Below are 18,235 nucleotides of genomic sequence, written 5' to 3' on the forward strand. Positions count from 1 at the left end.
ATGCAGGATGGTGACATGCAGGAGGGTGACATGATGGTGGTGATGTTGTGGGGCAGGATGTTACATCATGCAGCCTGGAGATTCACTCAGAAAGAAATTCAAATTGAGCCAGTCAGGTTGTCCAGGTGTCATCTGAGCCCAAAGGTAACATAGTTTGAAAGCAGGATGGAGTCAAACAGAGAGATGCTGTTAAAGTGACTGTTTTTCTTCTGGTTTAGAGATGCGTTGTGAGGCTGACTGAGTGGAAGTCTCTTAGTAACTCCAGGCACAGAGAATCCGTCACATTCTGTGGCTCAGAGGAAAATTACAAAGTAATTTATTTATAAACTGTCAAATGTGACACAGCTGTTTCTATTTGCAAAACACTTCTTTTCAAAGTGCCAGGGACAAACACATAAGAACAAGCCCCGACTCATAGTCTGCACTGTTTATGAAACACCAGGCTTAGAAAGAAATCAAAACACTGTAGTCTGCTGTGTCAGCAGAGAGAGAGAGAGAGACAGTACAAAACACAGTGGGGGGTAGTGAGACACTGTGCAGCTGGCCCAGGCTTGGCCCAGGCTTGGCACAGGCTTGGCACAGGCTTGGCACAGGCTTGGCACAGGCTTGGCACAGGGGGCAGCATTGTATGAGGAGAAGTGGATTAGTGTAACGCCTGTTGCCCATAGAAAGAATAAGGTAGTGGCAGGCCAGAATAATGTAGGTTCACTGAGAAGAGAGCAGCGCTATATGAGCTCTGTCAGATGAGAAGTACACACACACACGCGCACGCACGCGGGAGGAAGAGGAGGGAGACAGATATTGGTATATTCAAGCCACACTGACAGAGAAACAGACAGTAGCCTATCTGTGTTCTAAAGCACAAACCCATATGAGATTCCCACAGTCGGCAAGTTCCCTCTCCAGAGCAGCAAATCACTTACATAAGTTTGTGCTGAAGAAAGTAACAGCTGTTTTCAAGCCCAGCCAACAGATGTGGCGGTAGCTTTAGCCTATGGGAAATCCAGTAAGGCTGTCTACTCTGTGCCAAACACTGAGATTCAGCTAGTCGTGTTTAACACGAGCTGACAGGCTTCTCCCTTCTCATCTCTTGACCGTGTGGGAACAGGAAATCCAATCTGTCTGATACATTTGTATCCCTTGATTGTTACTGCAGCAGTCCTGTGTGTGTGTGTGTGTGTGTGTGTGTGTGTGTGTCGTGTGTGTGTGTGTGTGGTGTTGTGGTGTGTGTGTGTTGTGTGTGTGTGTGTTGTGTGTGTGGTGTGTGTGTGTGTGTGGTGTGTTTGGTGTGTGTGTGTGTGTGTGTGTGTGTGTGTGGTGGTGTTGCATTGCGTTGATTGTGATCGGCCGAATTCCTTGCCTGGTGATTGCACGGTGTGAATTGGAGTTTCCATTTCATTTCGGGATTACCTGCTGAGTACTCAAACAGACAGACAGAAAGAGAGAGATCCTGGCTGTACACCCCATAGATCCTGGTTGTAACCCCCAGAGATCCTGGTTGTAACCCCCAGAGATCCTGGTTGTAACCCCCAGAGATCCTGGTTGTAACCCCCAGAGATCCTGGTTGTAGCCCCCAGAGATCCTGGTTGTAGCCCCCAGAGATCCTGGTTGTAACCCCCAGAGATCCTGGTTGTAACCCCCAGAGCTCCTGGTTGTAACCCCCAGAGATCCTGGTTGTAACCCCCAGAGCTCCTGGTTGTAACCCCCGGAGATCCTGGTTGTAAACCCCCAGAGATCCTGGTTATAACCCCCAGAGATCCTGGTTGTAGCCCCCAGAGCACCTGGTTGTAACCCCCACATTAGCCTATGTCATGACATCACCTGTACAGAAGTAGCATGAGGCTGTCCTATCCTATCGAGTGGCTCTTCAGAGAGAGAGAGATGGATTGGGTGTGATCAAGCAGAGATAAGTGAGTACAGACAGTAACTCTCATTCTTTAGTCCTTTTACGCCACGTAACCGTAGGGATGTGGTGTTGCTATGAGTGATACTCATCTGGGATGACTGGTCCATCTCTGGAAGCTTTACAGGAAACTGACTCACCACATGATCAGAGCCATGCCTGAAACCAGTGGTGGAGAAACACAGTGAGGGGTAGACAGCTAGAAAGAGACAATGAGTCATTTCTTTCCTATCAAGTGTAGTAAGGGCTCAATCAGTGCCCAGGTTATATCTGCCTGTTTGAGGCTTGACCATAGCATATGACATTGTTCTGGCTTGCACTGAGGTGTGTGTGTGTGTGTGTGCGCGCGCCTCCCTGGGGAGTCTCTTGGTCCAACTTTTAGCACTAATGGGATCTGTGTGAGAGGTCCAGTGTTCCCTAGTGAGAGAACAGGACTGAGAAACAGAGATGTAGAGACAGCCAGGGACTAGATGAGCTGGTGGACAGTGTCATTGGAGGGTGTCACCCACTGGGAATGGCTCTCTTTCCAACTGTTTCTCCCTGAGCACAGCCAGCTGGGTGAAAGATCTAGAGATCTGGGTATGGGACATAGGATATGGTTGGATTGGACTGCAGAAAATAACCGCAGACGTTGGCAGAGCTTGACCTCCGACTATCCATCCTCCCTCCCTCTACTGCACCGTGTTTCTAACCACTCAGGAACGATGCTATTCTGTACATGGATAGAATGGGAACACATCAACACAGTTATTCATTAGAAATAATGTGAATGGACAGCATACATATCTGTGTTGGGAACATCACACACATCCAACCACATGCATGGTATACACACACACACATCACACACACATGCATGGTATACACACACACACATCACACACACATGCATGTAACACACACACACACACCACACACATCACACACACATGCATGGTTACACACACACAACACACACACAACAGATACACACACACACACATCACACACACATGCATGGTATACACACACACACATCACACACACATCATGAGTATACACGCACCACACATCAACACACATGCATGGTATCACACACACACATCACACACACATGCATGGTATACACGCACACACACATCACACACACATGCATGGTATACACACACACACACATCACACACACATGCATGGTATACAACCACACACAATCACACACACATGCATGGTATACACACACACACACACATCACACACACATGCATGTATACACCACACACATCACAACACACATGCAGTATACACCACCACACATCACACACACATGCATGGTATACACACACACACACACACACACATGCATGGTATACAGCACACACACATCACACACATGCATGGTATACACACACACATCACAACACATGCATGGTATACACCCAACACACACACACACATGCATGATATCACACACACATCACACACACATGCATGGTATACACACACACAACATCACACACACACGCATGGTATACACACACACACACACCACATCACACACACATTGCATGTATACACACACACACATCACACACACATGCATGATACACGCACCACACACATCCACACACACATGCATTGTATACACACACAACACACATCACACACACATGCATGGATACACACACACACATCACACACACATGCATGGTATACACACACACACACACACATCACACAACATGCATGGTATACACACACACACATCACACACACATGCATGGTATACACCACACACACATCACACACACAGCATAGTATACACACACAACTCACACCACACATGCATGTATACACCACACACACACACACATCACACACACAATGCATGGTATACACGCACACACACACACCACACACACATGCATGTATCACACACACACACATCACACACACATGCATGGTATACACGCACCACACACACATTGCATGGTATACACATACACACACACACACACCACACACACACACACACACACACACATGCATGGTATATCAGCGCACACACATCACAACACACATGCATGTATACACGCACGCACACATCACACACACATGCATGGTATACACGCACACACATCACCACACACATGCATGGATATACGCACACACATCACACACACACACTGCATGGTATTACACGCACACATCACACACACATGCATGGTATACACGCACACACATCACACACACATGCATGGTATACACGCACACACACACACACATACCACAGTACAATAGGTCCCCTGATGCGCTGGTTATGAACGACTGTATCTGGCTCAATTTGTGTTGTATCCATCCTAGAGAATGAGCATCTATCCCGTAATGAACAGAATAATAGTTGCCATGACAAAGTCAGTCTTTCAGTAACAAGGGTTGATAGATCTGAGCAGCGTTTGAATAGATATGTTAATCACCAGGACTGTTTTCCCTCGGGGCACTGAGATGATCTACATCTGACATGTCTGTTAACAGGATGTGGATGATTTGATGTATGTTTACATGAGCACAAACTGCATGGTCGTAGAGGGGGGTTGAGGCCATGCTGCAAGAGGGAGGCTGAATGGATGACCCGGCACACTGCACACTAGCAGGTGGCACGTCCAGCCCTCACTCTCACCCTCACTATTTTTTCATGATTTATCCCCCAGACCCCCTCCTCTCCTACCAGCAACCCAAAAAAACAGAATTGTTAAGCAAAGCGGCTTGTCATGACTCGATTTGAATTTGAATGCCTTTTTTTGTTGGGAATTTGAAAGGAGCCCAAGCGAGTTTACATATTCCCACTGGAACTGTATGCAGAAAGCCAAAGTGGAAGCAACGTCTACCCAGAAGAACCCCAGGCACAGCTAATGGTTTCAGACATTTTGGAAAATATATAAATAATAAAACTATATTATAGCAAGAAATCAGCGGTGGCAGGGAAACAGATGAATGGCCAGGCATGTTCGCGTCAGTCACATTAGCTTGGTGTCCGTCGCCTGATTACAATTGCGTCTCGTCTATTTTTCACACACCACTCCCCCTAGGAATCTGGACAGCCCACCACTCCCCCTAGGAATCTGGACAGCACACCACTCCCCCAAGGAATCTGGACAGCCCACCACTCCCCCAAGAAGCTGGACAGCACACCACTCCCCTAGAACTGACACCACACCACCCCCAAAGGAATCTGGACAGCCACCACTCCCCAGACTGACAGCACACACTCCCCCAAGGAATCTGGACAGCCCACCACTCCCCCAAGGAATCTGGACAGCACACCCACTCCCCAAGGAATCTGGACACCACCACTCCCCAGGAATCTGGACAGCACACCACTCCCCAAGAGAATCCCTCCCAAGGACCGAGCCACCACTCCCCAAGAATCTGGAAGCAACCCCCCGCAAGATCTGGACAGCCCTTAGATTCTACTGGAGGTTTGATAGAAAGCCCCCCCCCCCCTCTTTCTCTTTCTCTCCATCCCAATCTCTTTCTCCCATCCAATCCTTTCTCTCCATCCCAATCTCTTTCTCTTGCATAATGGGCATTTTTTAAATGCTAAACGCAGTGTGTACATTCAACTCCCCAGTACACGAAACCTGTATTCTCCCTTTGCTGTCTCTCTCTCCCTTTCTCTCTCCATCTCTCTCTCACGCTTCTCTCTTCCTCTTCTGTAGTCCATCCCATTAATATTCTCTATGTTGAGATGAGACTGTACTGCTGAGGGTTGGAGAGAGGCAGAAAAGTAATATGAAAGCAAAGTGGTCTCCCATAGGGCCCAAATACAAATATTAGCACATGAATGTCTGGCTGGCTGGTGGTGTGTGGGTGGGTGTGTGGGTGGCTGGGTGGGTGTGCGTTTCTGAATCCTCCTGCTCGCCAGAGATTACTTTTATTTTAATATTCTTACATGCGATGAGCTTCAACTTCAGAAACATTTACCTCTCGAGTAAAGAGACTTAATATGCAGTACCAGTCAAAAGTTTGGACACACCTATCATTCCAGGGTTTTTCTTTATTTGTACTATTTTCTACATTGTAGAATAATACTGAAGACATCAAAACTATGAAATAACACATATGGAATCATGTAGTACCCCAAAAAGTGTTAAACAAATCAAAATATATTTGATATTTAATATTCTTCAAAGTGGTCACCATTTGCCTTGATGACAGCTTTGCACACCCTTGGCATTCTCTCAACCAGCTTCATGAGGTAGTCACCTGGAATGCAGGTGTGCATTGTGGAATGTCTTTCCTTCTTAATACACTTGAGCCAATCAGTTGTGTTGTGACAAGGTAAACAAAGTATACAGAGATAGCCCTATTTGGTAAAAGACAAAGTCCATATTATGGTAAGAACAGCTCAAATAAGCAAAGAGTAACGACAGTCCATCATTACTTTAAGACATGAAGGTCAGTCAATCCGGATAATTTCAAGAACTTTGAAAGTTTCTTCAGATGCAGTCGCAAAAACCATCAAGCGCTATGATGAAACTGGCCCTCATGAGGACCGCCACAGGAAAGGAAGAACCAGAGTTACCTCTGCTGCAGAGGATAAGTTTATCAGAGTTACCAGCCTCAGAAATTGCAGCCCAAATAAATGCTTCACAGAGTTCAAGTAACAGACACATCTCAACATCAACTGTTCAGGGGAAACTGGATGAATCAGGCCTTCATGGTTGAATTTCTGAAAAGAAACCACTACTAAAGGACACCAATAAGAAGAAGAGATTTGCTTGGGCCAAGAGACACGAGCAATGGACATTAGACTGGTGGAAATCTGTKCTTTGGTCTGATTTTGAGATTTGAGATTTTTGTTTCCAACCGCTGTGTCTTTGTGAGATGCAGAATAGGTGAACGGATGATCTCTGTATGTGTGGTTCCCACAGTGAAGCATGGAGGAGGAGGTGTGATGGTGTGGGGGTGTTTTGCTGGTGAAACTGTCAGTGATTTATTTAGAATTCAAGGCACACTTAACCAGCATGGCTATCACAGTATTCTGCAGCAATACGCCATCCCATCCGGTTTCGCGCTCAGTCGGACTATAATTTGTTTTTGAACAGGACAAACAACAGGACAACACACCTCCAGGCTGTGTAAGGGCTATTTGACCAAGAAGGAGAGTGATGGAGTGCTGCATCAGATGACCTAGCCACCACAATCACCCAACCTCAACCCAATTGAGATGGTTTGAGATGAGTTGGACCGCGGAGTGAAGGAAAAGCAGCAACAAGTGCTCAGCATACGTAGGAACTTCTTCAAGACAATTGGAAAATCATTCCAGGTGAAGCTGGTTGGAAGAATGCCAAGAGTGTGCAAAGCTGTCATCAAGGCAAAGGGTGGCTACTTTGAAAAATCTAAAATCTAAAATATATTTTGATTTGTTTAACACTTTTTCTGGTTAGTACATGATTCCATATGTGTTGTTTAATAGTGTTGATGTCTTCACTAATATACTACAATGTAGAAAATAGTACAAATAAAGAAAAACCTAGGAATGAGTAGGTGTGTCAACTTTTGACTGGTTCTGTATCTATCGACGGGTCCTTTGTGTGTTTGAGACTCTATTTACCTAATTAACAAAAACTCTCTCGGCGAAATTTCCGTTCAATTCAGTTTGTGAAGCATCTGATGGTGATCACGCAGCGTTGAGGCTGGGACAGCAGACAGGTGTAGAGGCCCTGAGCCAGAGATGGCGTCACGCTCTCTTTACACTGGAATGGCAGGAGGACGATTGAGGAGGACGAGGTTCAGTAAAACTGTACACATGCTATATATCACCATATCAAAGGAACACAGCTGCTGCCTACTGTCCTTGAAGTTACCTACTGCAGTTGATGGTTGATGCTATTTCCAGGAATCTGCTCAGATTCACAAGCAAAGAAGAAGAATTACTCATCCACCCACTGCCTTTCTCAGAACTTCGAGGGGCACGGAAGGCCAAGCAGTGGTATTTGGCAACTGCTGCTACAGAACTATGCCTTAGAACGAAGAGCAGCAAGGCCTCTTTATATTTATACATATATATATATATATATATATATATATATATATATATATATATATATATATATATTCCTGCTCCAAACAAAAGAGGGAAATAACCATTTCTCCTGGATGAAAAGACTCATCAAGTTGAGAAACAGTTTGAGTTATGTTTGTTTGTTATGTTTGTTTCTCAGGAATGACGTGGCGAAAGACTGCCAGAATAATATATCTTTCTCACCGCTTTGATTGGACCTTGTGTGCCAAAGGTGATGTTGTTCAAGTAATCATTCTCACAATTACACACGTTTCATTAATGAGCAAATTAATGGTGTGCGCTGGCAGGTGGCCAGCAATTCAAGATCCAGGCATGGGTCACCTATTCACTCCCCCAGAATAAGTGTTTTATCTATTGTTGAAAGAAACAGTGAGGGAGGAGGAGGGGATAGTACAAAACGCGAGAAATCTCGGACAAAACGTTGATGAGCTGTTAAGATAAGGTATTATGGCTGCGCTATGCACATTTGCAGACTTGTTATTAGAGAGCTGAGTTGTGTTTTTCTTTCTTGTGGATAAATAATTTTGTGGTATTCAGAGATTTCCTGAATCCATAATAAGGGTGACATTGTGGCCTTCGTAAGCTGATTTGGCGCAGAGCGATAGCTACAGACACATTTGTCAGCTAGCAGAGATGACATGGTGGAGTAATGCTGCCTGTCTGTAACTGCTGTAGCTGTGCAGGCTTATTGCTCAATATCTGCCATTACAAATCATTACCACAGGGATCAAGCTTAGTGCTTAATCCTTGACAGGCCCTCGCACTATATCCTCGCTTGTGTGTTCACAATGAGGCGAGGCAAGGAGCCCTGGGCGAGGCAAACTAGCTCCCACACATTATAGAGGGCACCTCGAATACACCCAAAGATGCAGATGATCTGGTAATGAATTCTTTAGAGTTAAATATGCGGTGTTGGACAGGGGTCACGGAGACTTTGACCTATGAGCTCAACCAACTCTGCTTAAGTTGTTTTTATTTGCATTCTGGGTCTGAAAACTGCCTTATCTCTTGTCCAGAAACACAGTGGAGGGATTGAAACCGAACAATTAGCTAACAAAGAAACATTAACACAGCGGAAAGATGTTTATCGCTAACAAACTAGTCCCCATTGACAATAGAAATGCCTTATCTTCTCTTCTAATTAGATGCTAATATATACTGATGAATAATCCTGTTCAGAGGTTGTTAAAGGACAATTAGTTAGAGTTTGGCTTTACCGCCCTTCACTACACCATCAATTACGTCAACACAACCCAGGACTGGACAGCTCATCAACTGATAAAGATGCCATGCAGAGATTTATACACTATGACCAAGGAGCATGTAATCTCTCTACACGAGATGTAATTACCAGCCATGCAATTACACTGTGACAGACACACTGACACTAATGAAGGAGATTAACTGTCATTACAATCGCCTGTCTATCTGGATTCAGCATGCCTGTCACACTCAGGCGCCGAGAGAACTACTCAAACCCTTTAATATACCCTTCTTGCTATCTTTCTACTACTCACCTACCTAGTTTATGCTTTCCTAGTTTCCTCCCCCTCTTCCTCCTGCTCCTCCTCCTAGGCTCTAAGGCACTGCATTAGTGCTAGAGGCGTCACTATAGACCCTGGTTCGATCCCGGGCTGTATCACAACCGGCCGTGATCGGGAGTCCCATAGGTTGGCGCACAATTGGCATAGCGTTGTCCGGGTTAGGGGAGGGTTTGGCCGGGGTAGGGAGGGTTTGCCGGGTAGGGGAGGGTTTGGCCGGGGTAGGGGAGGGTTTGGCCGGGGTAGGGCAGGGTTTGGCCGGGGTAGGGGAGGGTTTGGCCGGGTTAGGGGAGGCTTTGGCCGGGGTAGGGGAGGGTTTGGCGGTGGTCAAGGGGGGGGTTTGGCCGGGGTAGGCCGTCATTGTAAAATAATAATTTGTTCTTAACTGACTTTCCTAGTTAACTAAAGGTTCAATAAAAATACAATATAAAACCTCTTCAAATGCTGTGCCCACTTTACTCCTCCTCTTCCTGCTCCTGCTACTCCTCCTCTTCCTGCCCACTTTACTCCTCCTCTTCCTGCTCCTGCTACTCCTCCTCCACGGCGACCAATAAAACCAGAAGCACTGATAGAAAAGAGCAAATGCGCTGAGCTATCCAACCAGGACCAAGACTACTACTAGTACACACTTCATACCAGGCTAACAGTGTATCACACCCTGTAATACAGTATATTCCCCAGGAGGTTGCCTTATTCAGTGCTCATTAGCATGAGTGATAGTACTTTACTGTAGTGAGCATGTTTTGGCAGGATCTGCACCACAGTGGTGTTGTATACTGCGTAAGCAGTGTGGTAAGAGGATGGGTGAGGGGCAGAGAGAGGGAATAATAGAAAATCCTGGTGATATAGGGTCAGAAATACACACTGGATGACTAGGTAGTCCTATCTATGTCCTCTGTCATGGGATTTAATACACACCGTGGTGAGGACCATTAGACTAGTGTGATAAAGCATCAATATCCTGTTCAAGATCAGGGCTCTCCTATGTCTTTATCCGCACGTCTCTGACATGCGGATGTTAGTAGTCATCTCTAGCATGTTGAAATACACAGGAGTGAGACATGGCCGCAGGACCGGTGTCTCTGTCCCATCGGTAGCAGTACACCTCACGGGGGAGAGAAACTCCATGCCTGGGAAATGACTTGTGCCATTCCAGGGAAGATTATTTTTGGAAAGAAAAAATGCCACTTTATCAATCAAAAAAATGGGCTCCAGAGCTCGGGCCGCCCATTGGCCCACCATGGGTTCATTAAACCCCCACTCGACAGCGAGGGGCCCCAGAGCCTGAGTCACACCGGAGCCCCCATCCATCATTTAAACACTCAATTACCCCTGCATTAATCACAGCCACAGCCCAGCCTCAGCTACACAATCACAATCATTTGTAATTTACATGTTAATCTGTTGGCATGGACGTCCAGACCCATTGTCTTCCTATTGACTGGACCAGCCAGGACTCCTGGAATCTGCAGACTAACCCCATCGCCCTCTCTCTTGTTCTCCCTCCCTCTCTCGTTCTCTCTCTCTCTGTCTCTCTCTCTCTCTCCTTCTCGCCAACTCTCTCTCTCACCACTCCCCTTATCATTGTGTGGGTTTTCTGAGTACTCGAAGGGGACCTCTCTCTCTCGCCATCTCTCTCTCTCTCACACACTCATAAACGCGCACACACACTCACTTTATTTACTGCTACACTTTCTGGGTGGCAGTTGTTAATGTACTGCGATAAGGAGAGCAAATGGACAAAGTTAATTAAAAAGATTGGGCAGTCAATTTGACACATTTCCTTTTGTTTTCTCTCCCTTTGGATCGTTGTGACAAAAACAAGGACAGGCTCTTTTTTAAACTCTCAGATGGGAATTTGCCAGCTCAGTGATTCCATCCCTCATGTTGTGGTAGATTGTACTGTTGTTTGTAGAAGTTTGCTTCTTCGCCTCCTGTTTTTGTATTGGATGCCTTTTCACTGGGCTTGTTAATTGCCTGCTTTGTCTTTATCTGTACGGGTGATTGGTGTTAAATTACTTGTTATTGGATCGCTCTGTCTCTACCTGTACCGGAGGAACTAATTTTCACTGTTCATTTAGTTACAGTAGACACTGTCCTCTCCTGCTCAATCTACCAAACTGCCCCTTCTTCTACAGTGCATCATAGTATTCCCATCTATATTATATATATATGTATACATATATATAAAATGTATTATTATTATGGGGCTGAAACTTTTACAATGAGAATGAAGAGAGATAGACAAGAAAAGTAGCCCCACTATTAAATACTTTCTTTAAATGGTGAATACTTATGTTTTATTACTCTAGATATCCTGTTCATCCCTGTAATGTCAGTGAATCTATCAAAGTGGTCCCAAAATGAATTATGACCTATCTAACGGAATCCTTTCATGTCAGCCGCAACACAAAAGCACAAAGAATGATGTCTAAAAAGGTTGTAGTGGTGTTTGATCCCATTGGAGAATTAAATAAATGTTTGATTTGATCTCAAACCCATACATCGTACATGCCCTGTGTGCTCAGTAATAACACACAATACAGGAGAGAACGTGGCTTCTTAGAAAGAAAGAGAGGGAGAGAAAAGATGGAGAGAGAGAGAGGGTAAAATATATCCTTGTATGAGTCCATGGTTCTGAATTCATGCTGTAGCCCGTCGCCTCTGTAGTGCCCAGATGGGGTCGGCGCTCTGTGTCTCTGGTGTGTTGGTGCTGTGAGGCTCTCTCTCTCTCTGTAGCTGTTAACCCTTTGTGGAAACAGTATCCCTAGCCGTATCCCCAGCCCAGAGCCCCCTGGAGAGAGGACAGCACAGGGAGAGGCGTGGGCGCTAAATTGAAAACAGTAGACCCCGAGGTTAGAGCACATCAATCCTGCGATATGGGGTGCTTGGGAAGACTGGAGGAGGAATTAAAGGGGAGAGAGTGCAGCTGTGCAGGAGAGGGAGGGGGAAGAGGGGAGGCAGCGCAGAGAGAGTGAGAGCGAGAGTGCACAGGGAGAGTATGCACAGGGAGAGAGTGGGGGGAAAGCGAGTGCAGCGAGAGAGAGAGCTCAGCAGAGCAAGAGAGAGAACGCAAGAGCAGAAAGGAGCGCCGATAGTGAGACGTGCCGGCAGAGAGAGCAGCAGAGAGAGAGAGAGGGAGAGAGAGCAGCAGAGAGAGAGAGAGGGAGAGAAATAAAGCCAGGGTCACGGAGAGAGAGAGACAAGGTTCAGTAGCGCTGCCATCAGGGATTACACTGCCATGCAACCTCAGTTGTGAGTGGAGGATTTTTGTTTGTCGTCGGATCCCAGGCGGTGCTGTGCAGTCCGAGCCCTGGGCATCACTGCAATGAGGTAGGGCTGCGATGGGAGAGGGAGCTGGATTGGGACTGGCTAGGTTCGTGGTAGTGAGAGCACTGTCTGTAAGGATGGAGTGATGATCCTCTGTAGTCTACCGTACATTCAGGCTATTTATAGGTTTCCATCAGAGATTAAAGTTTTAATCTGCTTTTGCCCGCTTTGTAGCTTCTACTCACTGTCCTGTGTAGTCAGAGGAACTTGGATCTAGGATCTGTTCCTATCCACCACAGAGCAGTGATGATTTTAAGGATTGAAGTAAAGGCTCCCTGTCGCATCTCTGTTTGTAGTTCCGGCTCCCAGTCTTGCTCCATCTGAAGTTGGGTGGGTATAAAGCATGTCTGGCCACTGTGATTCTCGGTGGAGACTAGTGCCGTTGAGATATACAGTGCTGTGTGGTTGTGACTGTCTGTAGGGAGTTGGGTCTCCCATGAGACTTGTGGTGGTCTATATATGTGGAGTATAAATCTAGAGCCATGAATTGAAGGCTTGTAATAGAAGTACACTGTCTCAAGTTGTCAGACTCTCCTCAGAGGTTGTGTAGTTTCTGGTATACACTGTAAGATGTAATTCTGTGGTTCTGTGTCATGGATTGGGCTGTACAGGCTCTCTGTACCCCAGAGAGAAATCTGCAGGAGGACTGCTGGAGCCCACGGTGTAGCTGGCTGAAGGGGGAGAGAGTGAGGCTGTGTTTGGGGGGGGGGGGGGTGGTTTGGGGTGAGGAAGAGGCCGAAGCCCCTCCAGTGGTGAAGAACATTGTAGCAGTCAGTCCGTCCTTTCTGCCCCAGCGAAGAGATGTGCTACTGGGAGAGGATGCCTGACTCCCCTTACCCCTCTGTCTCTGTCTCTGTCTCTCTCCCTGTCTGTCTGTCTCTGTCTCTGGATCCGCCAACATCATGACTCTATCTCAGAGACCTGTGTGATGCCGTGTGCATCACAAATACAATACGAAGCACTCAAATCTCTCGTTTGTCTCTTGGTGGTCCCTTTGTCTGATGTTACTCTGTTACTCAATACTGAACTTCACACAATCATTTTGGGGAATGTTATTATGTTGCTTAGCATGCAGTGTTTCATAGTGAAATATGTGTTAATAGGTACAGTATGCAGTATATTGAAAGTTGGAGATCGGAACGGAAGCACAGGTGTCATAGTAGATACCAGATCTTTTGTGATAGTGATAAAATGTCCGAGAGCCCTTTTCAGTTTCAAATCTACTCTGGATGTTTGGGCACTGAGGGTAATCTACTGGAGAGGATTTTGTCTCTTGACATCGTGTGCTCAGTGAATACATTATTCTACATTTTCTACGTGGTGATTTTTGTTTTTCTCTCCATTCATATGTAGCCCGCTCATTCACACCATGGTCTGGGAGACTTGCTCACCATGTGCAACAAATTACTCATGAAAGCTGATGATTTTACACAGATAAAGGCAAAAAAAAGAGCTCTATTTGTGTCAGTATCAGAGAATGAATAATAGCTATTAGAAATGTTGATATTATCTCAGAATAAAATGACATGTGTCTGGTGATATAACAGTGGACAGGATTAGTGCAGACGGATTTCTATTTATCCCGTACACATACAATATGACATGGCAAGAATACAAATGGGAAACCTCATACATGGGTGTGTGTGTGTGTATGTTTTGTGTGTGTGTGTGTGTGTGTGTGTGCGTGCGTGCGTGCGTGCGTGCGTGCGTGCGTGCGTGCGTGCGTGCGTGCGGCGGCGTGGTGTGTGTGGTGGGTGTGTGTGTGTGTGTTGTGTGTGTGTGTGTGGTGTGTTGTGTGTGTGTGTGGTGTGTTGTGTGTGTGTGTGTGTGTGTGCGTGTGAGACACAAGGCGGGGGTGCGTGTAATCTCAGTATACTCTGTGTGATAGTGTGGTTGTGAGGGTTTTTCCACCGCCGCAAGCTGTGTGTCTTTTGTGAAAGTGTGTGTGTGTGTGTGCGTGCGTGCTTGTGTGAGTGCCATATCTGGCTGCTGTTTTTGTCCTTTATTCCTCACTGTGTCTTTTGTAATGGTTCTCTACAGGGTGCGCCCAGCGCTCTATGCAGATTACCCAGATATCAAAGAGCAGGAAGGGGGCTTCGCTACTTAAGACTGTTGTACAAAAACAAGAGTTAAGTAAATGACATCCTTTGCAATTGAAAGTAGGGATTTAAATGAATTGACAGAAGTGAGAGAACAGCTATACTCCATTGTGGTGTTCAAAATAATTAAAAACACTCAAAACCGAATTATCCTTTAAAACCAGACCAATTATCCAAATAATCAGATTATTTTGAGGCTTGCACCCTCATATTGTGAATTCATTAAATCATTTGGGCAATACATCCTAGATTAAATCCAATTTATTTTTGATATATTCCATTTAATTGCTCAAAGTTACTGCTTCATAATTCTTACGTCTTGTTATCATCTGTTTTAATGTGGAGGTATTTCTCTGATTTGAATCTTCATGAAAATACATTTGGAAAAGTAATGTTCAGCTGTGAATGTGACTGTTGATGTGGAGGTAGAGATGTGTGTGTGTGAGAGCCTGCTCTACTAGGATATTTCCATGAGAAGGCTGGTAATTAAAACACTGTAACAGTGTGACTAATCTGTTCCCTCTCCAGTCACTTCTGTGAGGCAGAATGGTTCAGAGTTACGACCTGATTAGAATACTGTACAGATTACCAGTAGCTAAGTTTAAATGGTTTGGCACTGTATGCTTTAAATTCATGATCTCAATTAGGTAGGAGGCAAATGTTTGTTTATTTGGATGTCAAATGTCAAAATGTATGGTAGCTGTTTGGAGTATAACTCTCATCATAGAAGAGCTCGTATTGAGAGCCTTGTCTGTTCAGTATTGAGACGGATGCTGTGGGAGAATGAGGAGTAGAGAGAGAAAAAGATGTCTCTGCATTTCATTATGATTCTGTAGCCTGTTCTGTTCTCCATGTGAGGTGTGAGTGGACACTGCTGCTGCTGGTGTAGCGCCTCCTTCGCCATGCGGGAGTGTGTTCTGGGATCAATCTAATGGATCCAACATTCACACACACAGAGACACACACACACACACACACACATGGAGACACACACACACACACACACACACACACACACACAAAGACACACATGGAGACACACACACACAGAGCCCAGGGACCACGCCCCCAGAGGGCACTCATTACTGCTCCGGTGGAAACCAGGGTTGCCGTGGTGACACGCTGAGGGGCAGATGGCGGCAGTCTCCAGGCAGGTCTCCCTAGCGGCCCTTCAATACTTTACACTGAACTAGTACACCAGCCCGGCTCCCATTGGTGCAGCGATGCTCCTTTAGGGCTGTGGTCCTTTGCGGTTGTCGAGAGCTTACAGCTTCCTCTCTACTGTCTGATGAACATAAACAGTCTCAAGTGCGACTCAGAAACTGAAGCAAAAAGGTTCTCTCTTTCAATGTGTTATCCAATGGACTAGTGTTATTTGGGTTTTCATGTGATCATCTATCTGTAGAAAATGTTTCCTGTGTTCCATTAGTCTGACCTTTGCTCTTGTGTCTCCAGGAGTGTTTTCACTCCTAATGGGTCTTCCATTGAACTAGCGTAATTTGCCTTTAGGTGTGATCACCTGCATCTCTAGTGAACTGTACCTGTGTTCCTGTAGTCTAACCTATGTCCTCCTGTTGTGTCTCCAGGAGCTGTCCTAGCAGCGGCTGTAGCAGAGTGATCCAGTAGCAGTAGCAGGGTTAGAGGTCAGAGGTCACCATGGCGGGGCGGGGGACCCGTTACCTCCTCCTGCTTCTGGGGGTTGTGTCTCTGGCCCAGGCCTCCATCTTTCTGTCCAGCCAGCGCCTCAAGGCCCGCTTCCAGAGGGACCGCCGCAACATCAGGCCCAACATCATCCTCATTCTCACTGATGACCAGGACATGGAGCTCGGTGAGTCTGGCTTCACATACGGCTCTCCAACCCTGTTCCCGGGGGGGCTATCATCCTGTAGGTTTTCGCTCCAACACTAATCTAGCACACCTGATTCTAATAATTAGCTGGTTGATAAGATGAATCAGGTTAGTTACAACGGTAGTCGGAGCGAAAACCTACATGAGGGTAGCTCTCCAGAAACAGGAGAGGCCTGCTTTACATCCATCCTATCCTCCTCTCTCTATACAGTAGAGGTTGTCTGGTATTTCAACATTGTGATCATAAGGCATCTACTATCTGACCACATGGACACCAATCAACCATGGAGACTAAAATACATCATAAACAAATCCAACCTTCCTCCAGGCCTACTCCGCTCATTGTAAAGGCTGTCTCGTTGTAATGGCTGTCTCGTTGTAATGGCTGTCTTGTTGTAATGGCTGTCTCGTTGTAATGGCTGTCTCGTTGTAATGGCTGTCCCGTTGTAATGGCTGCCGAATGTAATGGGCTGTCTCGTTGTAATGGCTGTCTCGTTGTAATGGCTGTCTCGTTGTAATGGCTGTCTCGTTGTAATGGCTGTCTCGTTGTAATGGCTGTCTCATTGTAATGACTGTTGTTTATAGCTACCCATTTTAATTGACCACAGGAAGAGAGGCCACACTGCTGGACGGTTGTGAGTAACAAACAAAATCAGACGATTAGCAGACCGTCTGTGAGACAGAACCTCCTTGCCCATCCTAACCCATGCCAGACACACAAGTCTTTGTGTTACTGGGATATAGTAAGACATAGTCAGACACACAGATCTCAATGAAAGGGGAAAGAGAGTGCTGCTGAGCTTGACTCCAGCTCTGTCTCTTTCTTTCTCTGTCACGCTCATCTTTCTAGATTCTCTCAGACAGACAGACAGAGAAATTGTCAGTCCCTTACGCAGCTGTTATTATCAAAGGAAATCCAGACACCGTGTGACGACCTCTCATTGAGAAGGAACCCTTTGGCGCGTCAGCAACCATTATACCCACAATGCATCACTTCCCATACGCCGAGGGCTCGGCACGCACACCCAACACTCCTCTCTCTGTCTCTATGTCTGCTGTGTTCAGTGGTGGGCTGGCATCGGGACAGGAAGATGGTGGTAGGAGAGAGAGGGGTATAAAACACTTTTCCGCCACAGTCATTTTCACTGCGCTGGGAGAGACGGAGTTACAACGACAAAGCTTCACACCAGCTCACTTCATAACATAGAGGATTTCATCCCCTGAGCCTCACTAGATTAACTGACCGCAACCAGAAAAATTAAAGGAATTTCATTGTTACGGAATGAAAAAGAGACTAATTCCAAATGGAAACCAGTGGGGTTATAGCTCAAATCCTTGGTAATAATTTTCAAAAAAAAATTGAAAAAAACTCTACTCCATACAGGGCAGGCACTTACAGGGCATTCGGAAATTATTCAGACCCCTTGACTTTTTCCACATTTTGTTACGT

The 18,235-nt window shown here is 45.9% G+C and overlaps 1 protein-coding gene across 2 annotated transcripts in view; it reads left to right on the top strand.

The window, feature by feature from the left end:
- LOC111966926 (extracellular sulfatase Sulf-2-like) overlaps positions 1–18,235 on the top strand; it is a 181,605-nt gene that overhangs the window by 119,489 nt on the left and 43,881 nt on the right. For both annotated transcript variants that reach the window (XM_023991871.2, XM_070444456.1), the window contains exon 3: positions 16,524–16,765. In XM_023991871.2, coding sequence (XP_023847639.1) covers positions 16,594–16,765 — 172 coding nt within the window. In that variant the 5' untranslated portion in view covers positions 16,524–16,593. The remainder of the gene's footprint in view (positions 1–16,523; positions 16,766–18,235) is intronic.

This window comes from Salvelinus sp. IW2-2015, linkage group LG7 (genome assembly GCF_002910315.2).
Source record: "Salvelinus sp. IW2-2015 linkage group LG7, ASM291031v2, whole genome shotgun sequence".
Classification (NCBI taxonomy): domain Eukaryota; kingdom Metazoa; phylum Chordata; class Actinopteri; order Salmoniformes; family Salmonidae; genus Salvelinus; species Salvelinus sp. IW2-2015.